Source organism: Dermacentor silvarum, chromosome 1 (genome assembly GCF_013339745.2).
Source record: "Dermacentor silvarum isolate Dsil-2018 chromosome 1, BIME_Dsil_1.4, whole genome shotgun sequence".
Lineage (NCBI taxonomy): Eukaryota > Metazoa > Arthropoda > Arachnida > Ixodida > Ixodidae > Dermacentor > Dermacentor silvarum.
Genome location: NC_051154.1, coordinates 222,193,152 through 222,211,875, shown reverse-complemented (window position 1 = coordinate 222,211,875; position 18,724 = coordinate 222,193,152). Strand labels below are relative to the sequence as shown.

The following is an 18,724-nucleotide window of genomic DNA, read 5'->3' as shown; positions in this document are numbered from 1 at the left end:
CACATTGTGTGAAGGTTATATTCAACGGTGAATCATTGCCGGCACACGTCAAGGCAGGCCATTTCTTGCATGTAGTCCATCCGTTTACGCGATTACCACTTCAATGCAGGAAATACACGAAACATGGACACGTGAGCATTGCCTCTACAAACGCGACAGCATGCTCCCATTGCTCTGAGCTTCACAGCACTGACAGCTGCAATATCACCGCTCCGAAGTGCCCTAACTATTTTTCAGAAAGAAATGAACATTTTGAAGCATAGGGTGAAGGGCCACTCGCTTCACGGAGAAGCTACCGACGTAGTTAGAGAATGACGCTGACGACGCTGCCGTTACCTACGTTCACCAAGGTCTACCACAGCTTCTTGGATGCGCAAGCGACATCCGTCATCGCCACCTCCTTTGCCTCCTAGGCCAAGTAGACTTCGCGCCATTGACAAGGAAGCCAACGAGAAGGGAGCTGCGGAGAGCGTGGCTGCTGATTCTTGGCATATATTCCAATCTTCTAATTGCAAGGCACAACGATAGCATGAAACTTCCAGGGCACGGCGAACGCATCGAATGCCCTATTTGTTCCCGTGAAATCGCCAGAGCAAGACCAGGAAGGTTATCGCCATAACGTTGTTATTGGTTGATGCTCTTCGAATGCTTTTAACTAATATGCACTGGCCATCCCACCGTCAGCTCGAAGTCAAAAGTTTGTCGATGTTCCAATGGAAGAATAGAGACATAATGTTTCTTACTTAATCATTACGTCGGTGCATCTTTACAAATCGGCTTCCAACCTGATCTATCAAGTTTCATTATACTACCTGACTACGTTGCTGATTCTATCGCACGTGCAGCGCTATCAAGCCCTCCAAAAGTGAAAGCATCTAAAAATTACTCAGCTAACAGAGGAGGCCATTCGCTGAGTTTTCGAGAACTTTGGATGGACGCCCAATGAGCCCTGCGTGATCAAGAGGCTATAGCGCTCGGAGGCCACAGTACTTTTTCGAATCAGAACGGTTTCGGCGTACAGCTTGGTCATTTAACACGCCTGCCCCAATCTATGCAGACTGCGGCGATATGGGAGTTGCGGAGCATTTTATATATGGTCCTGTCGGCCTTGAACTGAGGAGCGAAACGTTCTACTTGACACCATTGAATGAAGAGGATTGCCACACGATTGCGTAGAACATCTGGTGTTCCCCAGAAGGTCACCAGATCACCTGAAGAGAAATACTGCATCTTCTTGCGTTTTTTTTTCGAAACAGTGGACTTTCAAAACGTGTGGTGACGAAATGTATACCCAGAAAGGGGCGCTACAGGCGGGGCAATTGCCGGCCTCGTCTGCCAGGCTAAAAACACCTGTAACAACAACATCATCACTACTACTACCACCACCAACACCACCACCACGATCCATCAACTCTTTAACGGGCGTCGACCAGAGCAAAGTGTTCACGTATATGTGCAAGGAGCTCACATATGTTCCCCATGAAATGCAGCCCCATGACGAGAAAGAATATCTCAGGATCAGAAACCGACGTCTACAAACCTCAGTGAGCAACTGTGGTGTCGATGTTCAGCTCCGTTTCAAGAGGCACGCTGAGCCTTCTCTCTCTTTTTTCTTTCTTTTTATCTCTTGACTCCCTTTCCCTTGTGTAGGGTAGCAAACCAGACGCGTGTCGGGTTGACCTCGTTACCTTTCCTTTTAACGTGTTTCTCTCTATGTAGTACTTGCTTTATCGACGGCTGATTTTTATTCGTGATATTTTGCCAAAACAAATATGTGCTTGAAGGCCGTCATTCTTCATGTGTAATCACAAAGAATGTGACTTTCGGTGGCATTTAGTACAGTTTTTGTAAACGTACCGCTTTTGCGACTGTTCCGGAGTTAATGCAACTTTGTTAAAATTATGAGTTTGGAAACTACTTGCACAACGTTATTCCAGTCATGATTCAAGTCATGATTCAAGAAATTGTGGCGAGTACTGGCTGTTCACTAAACGTCCTGTTCATTATCTTTTACTCCTTCAAGGGGAACAGGGGCCAGAGAGGAAGAGTCGGAAAAAGAGGGGCGCCTGGAGAAAAGGTGACGACCTTATCTTATATATCGACAGATCTTATATAGTGCAAGTCGAATGCTTTATTAAAAAGAAAAATGTTGCGACAGCAACTGCTGTAATCTTTGTTTTACCGCAGTGAGCAAACTCTCACATTTTCTGTTCAAACGGCGGGAATTCCCGATGCTGCATTAAGTAACGCCGTAGGTAATGCACAGGAATTACGAGTTAAAGGCTCAGTGAAAAGAATTGTTACTGTGCGGTGTGTTAAAGTGCAATATGCGTTTAAAGTTGGTGTAGTACTCCAGGAAGCATGAGACCTGGTCAGTTCAGTCGTGTTGTTGGAGGTGGTGCATGTATTTCAGCTCGTGTCTGGTTGCACTTGTTAATCTGACTCAGCTGTAGTAGAAGTGTGCGAGCTTCTTAGCTAATATTTATTTCTGAAAATACATACGAAAGAAACACACTTGAAGGGTTTTCTTAGTGTCTTCTTCCAAATAATGTTCTAAACTTACGGTGAGCAGGCACGTGTGCTTCTCACGTGCGCGCAGGTAAAAAAAAAAAGAAAAAAAAAGAAAAAGAAAACTTGGACAACGCTTAAGCTTTGCCTTTAAGAGTGGAACACGATAGCATTCTAAGATCCTTGACTGCTTCTCACGCTTCACGGCAACTACAGGTTATGTAACTGTAATGTTTACTGGGAAACGCTTGCGGCGAACGCTGCACACGAAGGCGAGCTTTCTGTTAGAAACGCGGCCTTTTGCATGGGCCGATCCCAGAGGTAGTGCACAGTCGTGCCAGAAAATTACATCACGTTCAGATTTCTGTTATTGTTTCGCCCTTTTAATATTTCAGGCTGAGAGGATTTAACATAAAAGGCATGTGCTGTCGGTGTTTTGTTTCCTAGACATTTGCTTGTGGGCTGTCATTCTCAAAACTCCGAAGAATAACTTTCTCAAGAATGTAAGACAAGGTGTGAGCAATTTTAATGATAGAATGATGTGACAATATAACCTGCATATACCGCATGTCATATTGGAAGACGTGGCATATACATATACCTAAATATATACGGAAAGTTTCGCTCACGGACAACGACGCCGACGCTCACGCCGGATTTTCTTAACGCTCTCGTGTTAAAACAGTGTGCAGCGCCGCGGTGTCACTTATCGAAGGAAAAATATCTGCGGTGATCAAGATGGTTATCATGTTTTCTGTTATAGTGAATGATGGAAACCTTGCAAAAGCATGATGAGCAAACCCACATGCGGTAAACGTTAAAGTAGATTTACAGATACCATAACGCAAGAAGCCGACTTGGGCGTACGTATAGCAAAACTTCCACTTCATTAAATAAATTCTCATTAACACAGCTTCTTTCATAATGAACGCGTATTTTCGTCCCACGGTAAGACAAGCCGGTACTGGTTTACGTTAAGTTTATTTTTACATTTCCTCGCTGCATTGCTGAACTTTTATTGCCGTGTTTCACTTTCATGCTTACTTACGGATTCTATCACACGACTAACTGCTGCTCTTCGCAATATTTGCGTGTGGTTCGCTAGTTCGGTGCTCTAGGCTTCTCCAAGCCGACCTCATATGTTCTATGCCATTTTAGGGCAGCACCGGGGAACCGGGACCTCCCGGTATTCCCGGAGAGAGAGGGCCCCAGGGCCCTGAAGGCGCCAGAGGATTCATGGGAGTGCCAGGATCGCCCGTGAGTTACATCAATGCGTTCTCGTTCTGGCACGTGGGAGAGAGGAGATCGAAATAAAAATATTTAGTAAAAAAAGGCAGGGAGGTTGTTCAGAGATGCTAAGTCTCTATGCTGCTATTTCGCATAGAGAGAAGGGGGACGGAGAGAAAATATGAAAGTTGGGTGGTAGAGATGACAAGTCGCTACGCATGCACATGATGATAAACTACGTACACATGCTAACCTTACTCCAACTTGTACTATCTATGCAATTTATACCATCACTGACAGTTTAGGGGCACAGAAAATGGTGCTTGGACCTAGAGTCGAAACCACTATCTCAGAGGCATGGGTGTATCTGTTGCGCACCTCGCTGTCGTTCTCACGTCAAGCTTCCAGAATCTTTTGTTTTGGAAGCAGACGTTTCTCCTTCTGATATGGCAGCCAGTTGCAGCCTTATGTGTATCCTGCAATGACTCGCAAAACTGAGAAAGACATACGCGGAAGGGCGTCGCTGTTTACAGACTATAACTTTAGTGGGCTAGCCGTCATCGAACCATCCCATCCCCAAGCCTGAAGTTTCCGGAACTGGTGTTCCGCTAAAAAAGTACACGGATATAAAAATTGACACAACACGTAAGGCATTAAAAGAAGATATTCTCCAGCCACAACCGTGCTTACTCTAATGTGGTGTTGCGGTTACGTACGGCTATTTTATGCTGTATTCTTTTGCAAGCCGATTTTCTGTCAAGTCGGTTTCCCTCGGTTCTCATCATATAGTGTAGCTATTCTTGAGTGAAATGGGATAAGTAAAAAGCTTCAGGCAACGTCCAGCCCATCTCGCGGGATTCAGGTGCAAAGAGTTCAGTTGTCCTTCGGTAAGTACAAGGGAAACAAAGTACAAGGGTAAGTACAAGCTTAAGTACAAGAGTGTCACATGATGCACACAAATTCTTGTTCCCTTGCCAGGCTATTGAACATTATCTTTGTCTTTTGCATATTCATCTTCAACCCAATTCTTACACTTTCTCGATTAAGGTCCTCAATCATTTGCTGTATTCATCTCCATTGTTGCTGAATAGGACAATGTCATCTGCAAACCGAAGGTTGCTGAGATATTCGCCGTTGATCCTCACTCCTAAGCCTTCGGAGTCATGAGGCAGGTATCATAAGTATATAACACGCAGGTCTTCCTCATTCCACCGGAAAAACCGCGGACCATCATGTGGCATCACTGTAAATATGATGTTAGAAATTGAAACAAATTACACATTCATAATTAGATACACTCAGCGTGACCTGCGTGGGTTTTGCTTCTTTACTTCAGACAGCTTGTATTGTAACATTACTGAAATCTGGACAGGTCATTTGTCTTAGGAATTTTTGTCAATCGCGTTTTTTGTGTTATGTATGTACGCCTTCTTCATCAAATACTCGTTAGTTGCGAGTAACGCCGGTGTTTTCCAGCCTTCTTTCTGTCTGCTTCTGTTGGCACTTTGATCTCAAAATCCTGCATTGATTTTCTTTGTTGGTGACATTAAAATGTCATCACCAAGAAGGGCTAGTTTCTAACGATTTGAGAGGTGTTTGCGGCTGTCTGTTGTCTTCTTAAGAAAGCAGCATTGACAAACTCGGGCGATGCCTGCGTGCAGCTGTTCTCTTTCTCGCAACAACGACGCAGGGTGCGTCAGGAAAGGACGGGCCTCCGGGACCTCCAGGGGAGCGAGGGCCACCCGTAAGTTGCCGGTGTCTGAACCTCGCCGCAAGTTTACTTTTCTGAGTTACTCAATGTTGGCAGGCACCAATCACATTTTTTGTACCGTTTTCAGGGTGAAACCGGCACCGCGGGACCTCCAGGGCCACCTGGCGTCATTGGACCGGCGGTACGCGCAGTTCCATTACGTTCCCACGTTCGACATTAGTGATTTTCCCTCTAAACTTGCCACAGTGCCTGAAACAAGGCAGTCGTTTCTCTACCTCGATACGCCATCTACCGAGAGGAGCATACTGTAAAAGGGCGTCAGACAGTAATGACACTCGATAGCACAATTTCCGGCAGGTGTGCACACTCCAATCGTCTCGATCTGACAGTCCGCTGCAAGTTATCGGTACAGCTCTTAGCCCGTAGTCGATTTCGTAGTGCCCATGTGCCAACTACATTGTTTTTTAAATTTGACAGTAGATATATTAACTGAAACATATATACTAAAAACTTAGGTTATTAGGAGATATTGACACGTATACATGTTTATCTTTCACCGGTGGCCGCTTTCCACCGGCTAACAAGTGTTAAACGTTATCGCTCGGCGCAGGACGCGCCTGCATCGGAAGCTTCTCGAACGTTATCGATGCTTCTATCCTTCGTCTGTGGTCACCGACGCTAATGTAATCTGATTGTATGAGCGACGCGAATTGTCTAGAACTTTCTGGAAGACACGCGGGCATCAGGGATTCATCTGGAACCTTCGATGACACAGGTATAAAAGCCGACGCGTTTCGCCGCTGATCAGATTTCGACGACCGCCGACTGTGTTCGCCGCTTTCGTTGTGCTTCGAGTGTAGCTTGCTTTTGTGGGCACAGGTTCGCCCAATAAAGAATTAGTTTCGTCATACACACTTTTACGACTGTTTACTTCAGCGTCACTACTACGTGACATCTGGTGGAGGTGCGGGGTAGTGACGCGGGGTAGTGATACTGGCAGGCTTGAAGTGGCAGACTTGCCTCGTCTATTTGGACGACGTCGTTGTGTTTGCCTCAAGCTTCGAAGAACACCTGCGGCGCCTTGAAACAGTTCTTCAAGCAATCAAAACCTCCGGACTCACGTTAAAGCCCGAAAAGTGCCGCTTCGCATATGAGGAGCTCTTGTTTTTGGGCCACGTCATCAACAAGTCTGGAGTGCGCCCCGACCCTCAGAAAACTGCGGCCATCTCCAACTTTCCTCCGCCCGCTGACAAGAAGGCAGTGCGTAGATTTCTTGGACTTTCTTGGAGAATTTTTCACGGATCGCATAGCCACTGACGTATCTCACGAAGGCCGACGTCGAGTTCAAGTGGGAGACGCCGCAAGTCGAAGCATTCGAAGAACTCAAGTGACGCCTGCAATCGCCGCCAATACTTGCGCATTTCGACGAAAACGCCGATACCGAAGTCCACACCGACGCAAGCAGTGTAGGACTCGGTGCCGTGCTTGTGCAGAGGACTGACGGACTAGAAAGGGTTGTAAGTTACGCTAGCCGGTCGCTATCGAAGGCGGAAGCAAATTATTCCACAACAGAAAAGGAGTGCCGCGCCATCATCTGGGCTACATCAAAGGTTCGCCCCTACCTCTATGGCGGGCCCCTTAAAGTTGTGAGCGACCACCACGCCTTGTGTTGGCTAGCTAACTTGAAGGATCCTTCAGGTCGCCTCGCACGCTGGAGCCTGAGACTTCAAGCATTCGACATCACCGTCGTTTACTAGTCCGGGCGAAAGCACTCTGACGCCGATTGTTTGTCTCGCGCCCCCGTCGAACCACCGCCACAAGACGACCAGGATGACGACACTTTCTTGGGACCCATCAGTGCCGACGAATTCGCCGGACAACAGCGAGCCGACCCGGAACTAAGGAGCCTTGTAGACTACCTGGAAGGCAAGACCGTCATTGTGCCGAAGGTGTTCAGGCGAGGATTGGCGTCGTTTTTCTTGCAAAACGACATTCTCCTAAAGAAGAACTTCTCGCCTCTCCGAGCCAACTATCTCCTCGTGGTACCCTCAGCATTGCGTCCAGAGGTTCTGAAAGCTCTCCATGACGACCCAACGGCTGGACATCTCGGTTTTTCACGCACTCTCGCGAGGATACAAGAAAAATACTACTGGCCTCGCCTCTCTGCTGACGTCGCCCATTACGTAAGGACATGCCGAGACTGTCAGCGACACAAAACAGCACCGACAAGGCAAGCCGGACTTCTACAGCCAATCGAGCCACCTCGCCGACCGTTCCAGCAGATCGGGATGGACTTACTGGGGCCTTTTCCGACGTCGACGTCCGGGAATAAATGGATCGTCGTCGCTACGGACTACCTCACCCGCTACGCCGAAACAAAAGCCGTGCACAAAAGCAGTGCCGCCGAGGTAGCCCGATTATTCGTTGAGAACATCCTCCTGCGTCACGGTGCCCCAGAAGTCCTCATCACCGACAGAGGCACGGCCTTTACGGCAGAACTAACTCAAGCCATCCTGCGGTACAGCCAGACAAGCCATCGCCGCACCACCGCCTACCACCCGCAGACGAATGGCCTCACCGAGCGCCTAAATAAGACCATCGCCGACATGCTGGCAATGTACGTCGACGTCGAACACAAGACGTGGGATGCCATCCTTCCGTACGTGACCTTCGCATACAACACAGCCGTGCAAGGAACGACGCACATGGCGCCGTTCAACCTGGTCTACTGAAGGAACCCGGCAACGACGCTTGACGCCATGCTACCGGACGTCGCTGACGAAGAAAATCTCGACGTTGCCACTTATTTGCAGCGTGCCGAAGAAGGTCGACAGCTCGCCCGCCTGCGCATCAAGAACCAGCAGAGGACCGACAGCCGGCACTACAATCTCCGACGACGCTACGTCGAGTACCAGCCCGGCGACCATGTTTGGGTCTGGACTCCGATACGCCGACGAGGACCATATAAGATAATCCGACGTATTGGCGCACTGGAGTATGAGGTCGTGCCAGACGGCATTTCGCAATCACAGCGGCGCCGGGCACGACCTGAAGTCATCCATGTGGTGCGTCTTAAGCCTTTCTACGCCCGCTGATGACGTTAGGTACTTTTTTATTGTTTTTTTTTTGTTTATTACGCATGGTTTTGTTTTCGCTTTCGTGTTTGTAGCATCGGGACAATGCTTTTTAAGGGGAGGGTACTGACACGTATACATGTTTATCTTTCACCGGTGGCCGCTTTCCACCGGCTAACAAGTGTTAAGCGTTATCACTCGGCGCAGGACGCGCCTGCATACGTCACGAGTTTGCGCTGCCGTCGAGCAAGTTTTTCGCCACTCCAATCGTCCCAGTGCTTTTTTTTTTTCTCTCTCTCTCTCTCACTCCCTGGTCGAGACGCTGGCCTCATTCGCTGCTGACGGTGGCACAAAAATCGGCTTCATTGTTTCTGACACGAGATAACTCTTAGAGTAATGTGACCTCGAAAGTGTGCATGTTATGAAACGTTGTGCGATGTGGTTAATCGTTGGCGTGATTTTGGCTCGCAAGCGGTCAGCGCAGCCGCCGCAGCAATCGTCTCTACGAAGCGGCTCGCCTTGCTAACGTGTTTTCTCATCGCTACCAACGCCGTCGGCAAAACTAATTGTACTGTCAGTTATGAGCATCATAAATGTGCAGACGTTGATTGTGTTGACGAATATATGTGCTTTATTACGAGCTGCGGACGGATCGCAAGGGCCGTCGGCGCCGGATCAGACAGCCAGAGAGCTAGGCCTACACCGTTTCCCAGCGATCGCCAGCTCGCCTGTGGTGGATCGAATCAAAAGTGATTCGCCACGTCTAAAACGGTGGCGACTCCCGCCTGGAGGAAATAGTTGCTGCTGGACGACGAAAACGAGGACGACGAAAACGAGGACGGCGACGACGTCGCAAAGCTCTTGCGGGCGTAGCAGACGAACTTGCAACACGAAGCTCGCTCGCATGCGAGCGCGCTGGCTTGAACACGTCACAGTTTTGTGCGATCACGTGCTCACCGTGTTTACAATCGCTCTTCTCCCATCTCGTTGCTCTCTGAAACCGAAACTTGGACTGGTCGCTGCAAAGACGACTCCAAATAATTGCCTGTCGCGCTCTGAAGCAAATGAGGTTTCGCGCCGTGATTACTGGGTCATTAGCTAGTTATTACAGCATAAAAAAACAAGTCCGAAAATTTTTGTGTCAGTACTTCTTTAAGAGGCTAATATTTACTTGCATAATGATCGCAATTTTTTCCGCTGGAAATTGATGCAAAGTGCAGGGGTGCGATATATGCGCGGAAATTTTTCCAATAGAAGGTTATAGGTGCTAAATAGAAAAATAAAAAATAAAGCGGCTGTAAATCAAGGTTTTTACACCAGCCATTCGAAACTCAAACTAATACTTTCAAACCGTACTTACCTATGCAATAAGAGCACAGGTTCAACACAATAACTGCAAAGGCCCTATATTTGCGTATGCTAGCTCAGTAGCGCACCCAGGATCTCTGCCAGGGGGGGGGGGGGGGGGGTTGACAGTTTGACAATACCATCTAAACGGAAGCTTCTCGAACGTTAGCGATGCTTCTATCCTTCGTCGGTGGTCACCGACGCTCATGTAATCGGATTGTATGAGCGACGCGAATTGTCTAGAACTTTCTGGAAGACACGCGGGCATCAGGGATCAATCTGGAACCTTCGATGACTCAGGTATAAAAGCCGACGCGTTTCGCCGCTGATCAGATTTCGACGACCGCCGACTGTGTTCGCCGCTTTCGTTGTGCTTCGAGTGTAGCTTGCTTTTGTGGGCACAGGTTCGCCCAATAAAGAATTAGTTTCGTCATACACAGTTTTACGACTGTTACTTCAGCGTCACTACTACGTGACAATATGTTTCCTTTTCCTGTGCAGAAGGAGCAAAGCATACCTTCACCATATTCGCTGACACTTCCTTTACAATTTCTTCCTCACATTATATACGCCTATCTTGAAAGTGATTCCAGATAGTGAGTACAAGTTGGCTGATACGAGGCGTTGTAGTCGCGATGCCAAACGTGGACGGGCGCAGGATGCCTTTCAGCGTTGTAAGTCTTCGCAGGCAATAAAGACATGACAGATAAACTCGTTTATTCAGTTTAGATACTTATGAGCACATGGCAGGCTCAATTTTGCGTGCTATTTTATTTGTTGCCGAAAAGCTTTTATTTTTTTTTCTTTCCAGGGCCCTCCCGGTGAAACCGGAGTATCCGGCGATATCGGACCTCCTGGTCGTCCGGTGAGAATATGCTGAGATGTCATGGTTTCTTTTATTGCGATAGCAATCACACAGACACTCGCGACACCGTTTTCGCCGTCGTCGCTGGCGCCGCTGTCACCACTGCCATGCGTTCCCGAGTGCGAGGCGCATGAGCAGCACGTACGACCCATCCCGCCGAGTCCCCTTGGCTCGCGCACCTCGTGTTGGAGGCCACGCGACCATTGCGGTTGCGAGTGCAAGCATGCGATGGTGAGACGAGATGGCTGGTGGCTTGATGCGCGCAGTCTTCCCGCGTGCCCAGTGATGGAGGTCACGTTGTCGTGTCCACGCGTTTTCGCGCATACACTGCCCGCGCACCGTGTTTGGAGGTCACGTGAACTGCGGGTGCCGGGGCGAAGGGCGCCTCTGCAAGTGCAATCCTTTTGATAAGGGGCCCTTCAGCATAAAAGAAAGAGGTTTACGTTAAAGAACTTCAGTTTGCCCGTGTGTAAGGGGTATCACTGAAATGTCTAGACTCATTTTGTTTCCCGTCAATTTCCTTTTGAGGGGGGCCGCCTTCAAGTTCGTTTCAAACATTAGATATTGCATGGACACGTTTAGTGAGCTTCGCCAAATATTCGTATTCTATACACCGTATTCGGTTCGGTAAAACACTTTCCCTTTAGTCGGCGTGTAGATCGCATAATGTCAAGGCAACTTGGCTGACTTAGCACTGTTGTTTAGAAGAGTGGAATTTTGAGCCAGTTGTGATGCATTTTTTGAGTACGGTGAAGCGCGAACCTTGTGTTCTCTGCGCCATGCAAGTTGGCACAGCTATGCAAACGCATCACGGGTAGTCAGGAAAAGATTTGCTGCACTACACAACGCGTGCATAAGTATGGTCCATGCGCCACTTCTGTAGTGTACAGTATTCCTTTATACTGCGGTCGTGTTTACGTGGGACAGACCGCCCAGTGCCTGAACGACCGGCTGCGACAGCACTACAGGTGTTGGAAATCGAGAGAAAGGTCTCATCTGGCTCTACAGTGCAAAAGTTGTGGTTTTGGAAGCGGCGTTAATCGAAAATTATGGACCTGATAAGTGCGTTAGCGTAGCTTCGGTGGCACTTTTGAAAAAAGAAACGCGACTCATGGGTAGCCCCGGCTAAGCTGGTTCGTTACTTCTACTATTTGTTTGTTTTTATGCCTCAAGCTTGTTATGCCTTCTGTGCATACATGTTGCACACATTTCACAGAGTACTCATGCTTCCCATTTATCACATGTCATCAATATATTGTACACGGGCGAGGAAATTTTTTGCCGTATCTCTTAGTTTCTGCGCCTGCTCTGTATGTTGCTGATTTCAGGGTGTCTTGGGCGCATGCGCGCATTCTCTTGCTGCAGGAAATGTTTGCCATAAACGTTCACAGTTGACAGTAGCGCTTGTCCCGTCCTTCTCGCCTCACTTTGTCCCGTCTTTCGCGCTTCACCGTACTAAAAAAATAGCACTGTTGAAGGCACAATCCCTAAGGTCGAAAGCGAACGTTGACAGGAAAAAGTTCAAGAAAAAAATGGGAGTGCATTTCAATTGGTTTTAATCTGATAAATGTTAGTGCCGTAAAGAAATTATTTCAGGAAAGGAGGGGAACTTATTTCGAAACTGAAATGCGTTAACCACAGTTACAGATACCTAATTCAAGATGCTTTGTATTGCTTCTTTAGGGTATTGAAGCCCTAGCGTTCTGATATTGATGTTTCTGAAGCGGCAACTGCAAACATTGCTCAATAGCGTAACGGCTCGGGCTAGTTGCTAATCCTTGCCTCAGTGACTATGGCGTGCCTAAACACGAGGTCGAAGATTCGATTCCCAATGTGTGTATCAGCCTTTCTGTCCTGCTAAGCTAAGAAATTATTCAAATGCAGATGCCGTACTGCGCCATGTGTGCAATAAAGACGCCAACAGATTGTCTTGGGTCTAGAGCCCCTTTACTCGACTAATAAGACCCTATGACTTTATTTTGGAAGGTATGTTATTTTATTGCTACCTTTTCTTCAATTGTCTGCTGCTCAGGGTGTTCCTGGTGAGACAGGCCTGCCCGGACCTGCGGGAAAAGAAGGTCCAACGGTACGTTGCTCACAGCTCTACTAATTGCAGTTATGTCGCTGTAAATTCATGGCAGCTTGTAATCTTTGAAGTTTACCTGCACCGAAATTGTGTAGTTCAGCGTTGAATACGGCGAATAGGTTGTGCGGTCTCTGTACGCTGTGGAGAGGCGTGCTCATTACTTCTCCGAGCTTCATGGCCATTTTCAATAACTGTGCATTTAGTACTTTGTCAGTTGGGTTGTATGTGTGCGCGTTGCACTTTGTACTTGCTGCAGCTTTCCAGCCCGAGATAGGTGCAATAATGTTCGACAAAGACGCGAAAACTGTGTTGACTGATGGGAGGCTACTATAGTCCATGCATACAAAGTTGTGAGAGTTAGAACACCATTGCGTTTTTCAGCCAGTACAACCAAAGTGCTGTTTGCACGAAATTGTTTCACTCTCATGAGATATATGGCCATTTATGACATGTATTTTACACTTATTTGCTTGAAAATTTCTGAGTTTCACGTACCTGACCAACAGATCATGTGAGCAGCTGCTATCATCAGTGTATAAATATCGTTTGCATGTGGAATACGACTGTTGCATCCAGCCTCTCCATTGCTGTGTGTTTGTTACTCATACGTGGAGGTTCCTCCTGAACAAATTTTTAAGCAAAAGTAACACGGGACCTGCTTGCTACTTTTCTAAGAAGTTATTACTTCTTTTTTGATACCGGCCACACTTTTGACTGAATGAGCTCGTGCTTGACTGAATGGCCAGTGAGAGATATACAAGAAAACAAAAAGACTGCTTTAGCACACATGCATGCATGTACCTATTACTACTATATCATGTTAACTCCGACTTATGGCATATGTCCCAATAAAAAAAAATCTAGTGCAAGAAGAGAACCTGCATGTGCAACGACATCATCGCGACAAGTTGCGTTGCGACAGGTTTAAGTAAACTTTATGCTTTGTGTTACGGTACGTTGCTGAATTTTCTTGTACAAGACGAAATACATATAGCATTTCATGAGTGTTGTCGCTTTTTTATTGTTGTTTCTGTCCTCACAGGGTCCTGTTGGCCTTCCGGGCAACAAAGGCCCTCCTGGGCCTCCGGGTCCTCCTGGTTTTCCAGGAGAGAGGGGAAACATGGGGCCACCAGTGAGTTTTATGCCTGCTTGGAAGTGCGACGAGCGCTTGACTTAGCGGCGAACTCTTTGTTCATTCGCCTATAAAACCTATTTCAAACTTACTAGCCGTCAATTCAATAATATTTCGTAATCTTATAGCCACCACTCTGCGTATTCACGTTGATGACGCTGTAGTGAAGACAAAATGAACACATTTTTTCGTGTAACCGGAACAGCACTGCTGACGAACAACGCGGCCAATACTCAGTAAAGCTAAAGTAAAGCCACGATCATCTTCATTTGTGTATCCAGTGAGATAACACGGCGTCTAGTCTGGACCGTATGCGACCTGTGAATCGGGGCTCGTTACGAAAGCATGAGCAAACCTGCCGAACTTTCATTACTACCTGAGACAATTGAGCCTTTATAGTTATTCGGCTCGTTTTCTGAAGGAAGTAGAAGCGTCTCGAGTAGGCGGTACCGCTTTTTGTTTTCTTTGACGTTCCTGCTCTGTCGCCTTATAGTATGTTGAACCAACTAGTCCATCAACTCGTGCTGGAATAGTTCAGTCTGTGAAAGAGGAGGGTACAATATTGCGTGCGCTTATGCAGGCGGCTATTGCGCTGTGGATTCAGCTAAAGCGTTTATTTCCAAATGTGAAGCAGAACACAGGAAATGCAACGAACAAGTGAACACTTGGTGACATTTAGTAGATATTACAAACTCTTTGAAAATTTCATACATTTATTAAGCATTCAGTTTTTTGTACGTGTAAACCTGTTCGTGTTCAGCCTGCGGTATATCACAAGTAAAGCATTGCCTTGGACTTTGCAGATAAGTTGCGAATTATTGTGGAGACAGTATAGCAAAACGTTCAGTTGTGGTTGACAATATCACGGGAGAAAGCGTAAAATTTTGTTGCTGATTATACTGTGGTACGATAAAAGTTGAAGTAGTTCAATGAACTTTCGCGGTAAGCCAAAACATATTCATCAGTTTACTAATTATGTTTGGCAAATGATACCTCTAGGTTTAGGTCTGCAAGCAGTCATTGGAAACCACGGACGTTTGTCCTCTGTAACGTGCTAAAGTAACGTGGTTTTTATTACTGTTCGGGTTTGGGGAATCAGTTCTGCCACTTCCCATAAACTCACGCGATATTAGATATAGTGATATTGGGACGAATCGACGAAAAAGGTGTCCACACTTTTGCCCTATTGTTTTATTTTTTATTCACAGGGTTTCCCTGGTCCTAAAGGGGAAATTGGGCTTCCAGGAGCACTCGGGCCACCCGTAAGTATACATCCATGCGTGGCATCTTGTAACTCGTTATATCACTAATGCATGGGAGTGTGCGCAGCATTTTAAAAGACACCACAACAAAGGAACTTATTTGAGGAAAAATAGAGAAATCATTACGTAACCAAGTGAGCCACGTATTAACAGCCTAAAACTGGGCGTGGTACGCACTAAATGACCCAGCTTTACCTGAGTGCATGATTACGGGTGTTGAAACGTAATTGTGGATCTGAAGAATAGCATTTATCTTGAAGTGGAATTTGTCAGCGTAGAGTATATGGGACAGGGCACATTGTAGCTCCATGGTCGGCCTTCCGTGGAATGTATGGTAGAACTCGACTCCTTCAAAAATTTTTTAATGAATATAAGTTCCATTCATACAATTGTCATCAAAGAAACTTCAGTCAATTCTGAGTAAAAGCTTGCATACAAATGCTGTGCATTGCCAATTCCCAAGTGTAGGTGCTTCCTGTTGTGAATAGGTTGCTTCGCTAGAACGGATTTATTCTTCGAAGCATGAGTTCATGGTGACACTGCACTGTATGTAACTAAACAAGAAAGACAGAAAAGAACAGCTTGAGTGCGCATGTTACTGCAGAAACCGGACTATTTCAAGGTGAATTTTTAAAAACGTCACGACGAGGCACGGTCCTCTCTAAAGTACCTTTGACTGTGCAAAATCCTTCGCTACTCGCAATCGCAAGTGAAACGTGTAGAGCAGTGGGCGAATATGGCTGTGTGGGAAGAGCACGCTTGGAGAATTATAAATCTACAACTGACTTCCATTAAACTCAACCATGCGCACAGACATGATGCAGTTCAACCTGATGCCCATACCTGATGCAGACTTGATGCACCCATGGCCCGCTGCAGGAGGGGAGAACTGGTTGTAGCCATAGCCGGCGCTCCGGGGAGATGCGGTTAGATACGAGTCATAGTGGCGCTTTTATAGGACGCTTTCATAGTGGCGTAAAATGTGCGGGCAGTAGGCGGCGTGGTGTGAAACGTAACGTGAGCTATAAAACAGAGCTTGCATTTTGCCGTGAACGCTGCCTTTTGGTGTATGCTTACTAAAAGTTGCATTAATTTGCTAGAACGCTGGTTTCCTGATGAGGCCTTCACTCATTGATTATTCTATAAGATTCAAAGAATGAAAGAAAGGTATGCCCGTCTTCTTGCAGGGCGAGAAAGGAGACATGGGCCTACCGGGTGACCCCGGACCTGCCGGTGAAAAGGTTGGTTTCTTGACTGCTACACTGAAAGCCAGATAACAAAAGAAAAAAAAAAAGAAATGCCGCAAGCTGCAACGTTGCGAAAATCCGCCAGAAACGATGCCAGTAAGTTTTTTTTATATACAGGGTGTTCATTTTTAAGTTTTACGGAATTTTTAGAAATCACCTATGGCAGGCAGCATAATTCTTATGATTGAGCTGGGTTAATCGATGAGGCGGACATTAGTAGCACGAGAAATCGAAACACATATTCGAGTAATTAACAAAATTCCACTAATTAACTTAGTTAATTACTTTACGACGCATTGAAATTTACGAATTGTAGCCGGTGAGCTTGTCAGGCGTATCCACTTGGAATGAATTTACAGATTACCACCAGTTTGGAGATATGAGCCATCAAACTCGCCGTAAAAATGCACTGTTGTTCCACTTACTTTTTTTTTTTTAGCAAAATGCTGTTTTATACGTTGAAGCACAAAAGTAACTGGAACGCCATGTATTTCGTTTCACACTTTGAGAAATAATATCTCGAAACTGGTGTCATCCTGGAAATTAATTTCAAGTGGATTTGCAAACTCACCGGTTACAATTCGTAAATTGCAATATGTGTCGTAAAGTAAAAAACAAAGAAGTTCATTAGTCAATTTTCTTTAATTAGTTGAATATGTGTTTCAATTTCTCGTGTTACTAATGTTCACATCATCGAATAACTCAGCTAAACGATAAGAATTATGCTACCTGCCACCGGCGATTTTTTAAAATTCTATAAAGCTAATTTTTGAGCACCCGGCATATAAATGAATGAAGTGCGTTATTGAATTTAACTTTTCGGTGCAAGTGCAGCCAGGTGGACAGGTTACTTATAAAACATCATAACTATTTTAGATGGACTATTAGGTACAAACTGGATGGTCTTTTTAAGCTGTCATGTTTGAAAGAAGGAGCGAGCCTTTTCACGGACTTTTATCCTCCTCTATGTACTCAGTAACATCGCCGGCATATTAGATGAACAACTATTTAGGTAAAAGAAGTGTTCCTTTAGAGGCTTCTTGGTTATTGTGCATAATTTTTGGCAACTGATAAAGCCTTTGAATGAAAATATAAATCTTAGTTATATTCGTCTACAGGCACGGCAAAATAAAGAAAACAATTCTACATATTTTTTGCGCCTCTATTACTCTTCTCCGAAAATACCTTTTCAGCTGAGAAAAGGGCCAGAAGGCGCAGTACTCGGGTGTTACCAATCGTAATAGTTCGTGCGAAGGGCTGTTTTAACTGTTGCCATGCATTGTTTTGCTGATCACTATCAAGAGTGGCGGGGCACGAACGTTGTAACAGCCAATAAGGATACGCTCTTACGTAAACGTAGTTTTTTAACGTTGATTTCGTACTTTCCCACACAGAAGTATGTAAATTCTCATATTACGTTTGTAAACAGGCCATGGTATCGACTATCTGGCCTTGGGATGTTCATGTTCCACTTCGGCCAGCCTATTAACTGGCCATAGATGTGCGTGGAATGAGTCTACAGAAATTTATAATTTCGTCTATCCAGTTTTTATTAAAGAGCTTTTCGTTCTCTCATCACCCAGCCTGTTTATTATTGAACGTACCCTTCGTTTCTTATCGGGCTGGTTAGATACATTTCAGCTGAAGTTCACATTTCAGTACACTTAGCTCTACGTGTACTCGTATTTGTTTGCCTCTTTGTTATTATTGCGATAACAATTATATGGACACTCCAAGCAAATTTCTGCCGTCGGCGTCATCGTCGCCGTCGCCGTGAGGTTCCGTATAAAGTCCAAGGGCAATAAAATCGTCGCCGCGCGCTGTCTGCTGTATGTGCGCGTGAAAGCACGCGACGGACACGCGCTTTCACAGGGAGCGAACGCACGGGGGAGAGCAAACGCGACGTCTTCCGTGGCGCGAAAGGCCGTGGGGGGATGGGAGGGAGGGAGGGGAGGCGACGTTTAGCTGCGGCACCAAATGCCTATCTTGCGCCCGGGCGCAAGGGGAACTGGAATCTCACAGGCGAAAGGAGGAAAGCGGGTAGGCAGCGCGGGAGGGAGGGCGTGCGGCTTCTGCTCTGCGAGCAACTTGTACTTTGCGCGGCGGCGGGCGGTCGCGCGCATCGTATCTTGAAAGCGATCTGCAACACGGCTCCTATTTTATATGCGCTGTGCTTTCGATGCTTAGTTTCAGTTGAAGCGATAGACCGCACGAACCTTCGCTCGCTGCTGCTGGCGCGCTCGCTCACGCCAGCGTTTTGACGGC

At 46.4% G+C, this 18,724-nt stretch overlaps 1 protein-coding gene across 1 annotated transcript in view; it reads left to right on the top strand.

Moving 5' to 3' along the window:
* Nucleotides 1–18,724, top strand: part of LOC119437310 (collagen alpha-2(XI) chain-like) — a 55,436-nt gene that overhangs the window by 35,183 nt on the left and 1,529 nt on the right. The window contains exons 30-38 of the mRNA XM_037704368.2: nt 2,024–2,077; nt 3,667–3,765; nt 5,426–5,479; nt 5,574–5,627; nt 10,679–10,732; nt 12,765–12,818; nt 13,861–13,950; nt 15,159–15,212; nt 16,400–16,453. Coding sequence (XP_037560296.2) covers nt 2,024–2,077; nt 3,667–3,765; nt 5,426–5,479; nt 5,574–5,627; nt 10,679–10,732; nt 12,765–12,818; nt 13,861–13,950; nt 15,159–15,212; nt 16,400–16,453 — 567 coding nt within the window. The remainder of the gene's footprint in view (nt 1–2,023; nt 2,078–3,666; nt 3,766–5,425; nt 5,480–5,573; nt 5,628–10,678; nt 10,733–12,764; nt 12,819–13,860; nt 13,951–15,158; nt 15,213–16,399; nt 16,454–18,724) is intronic.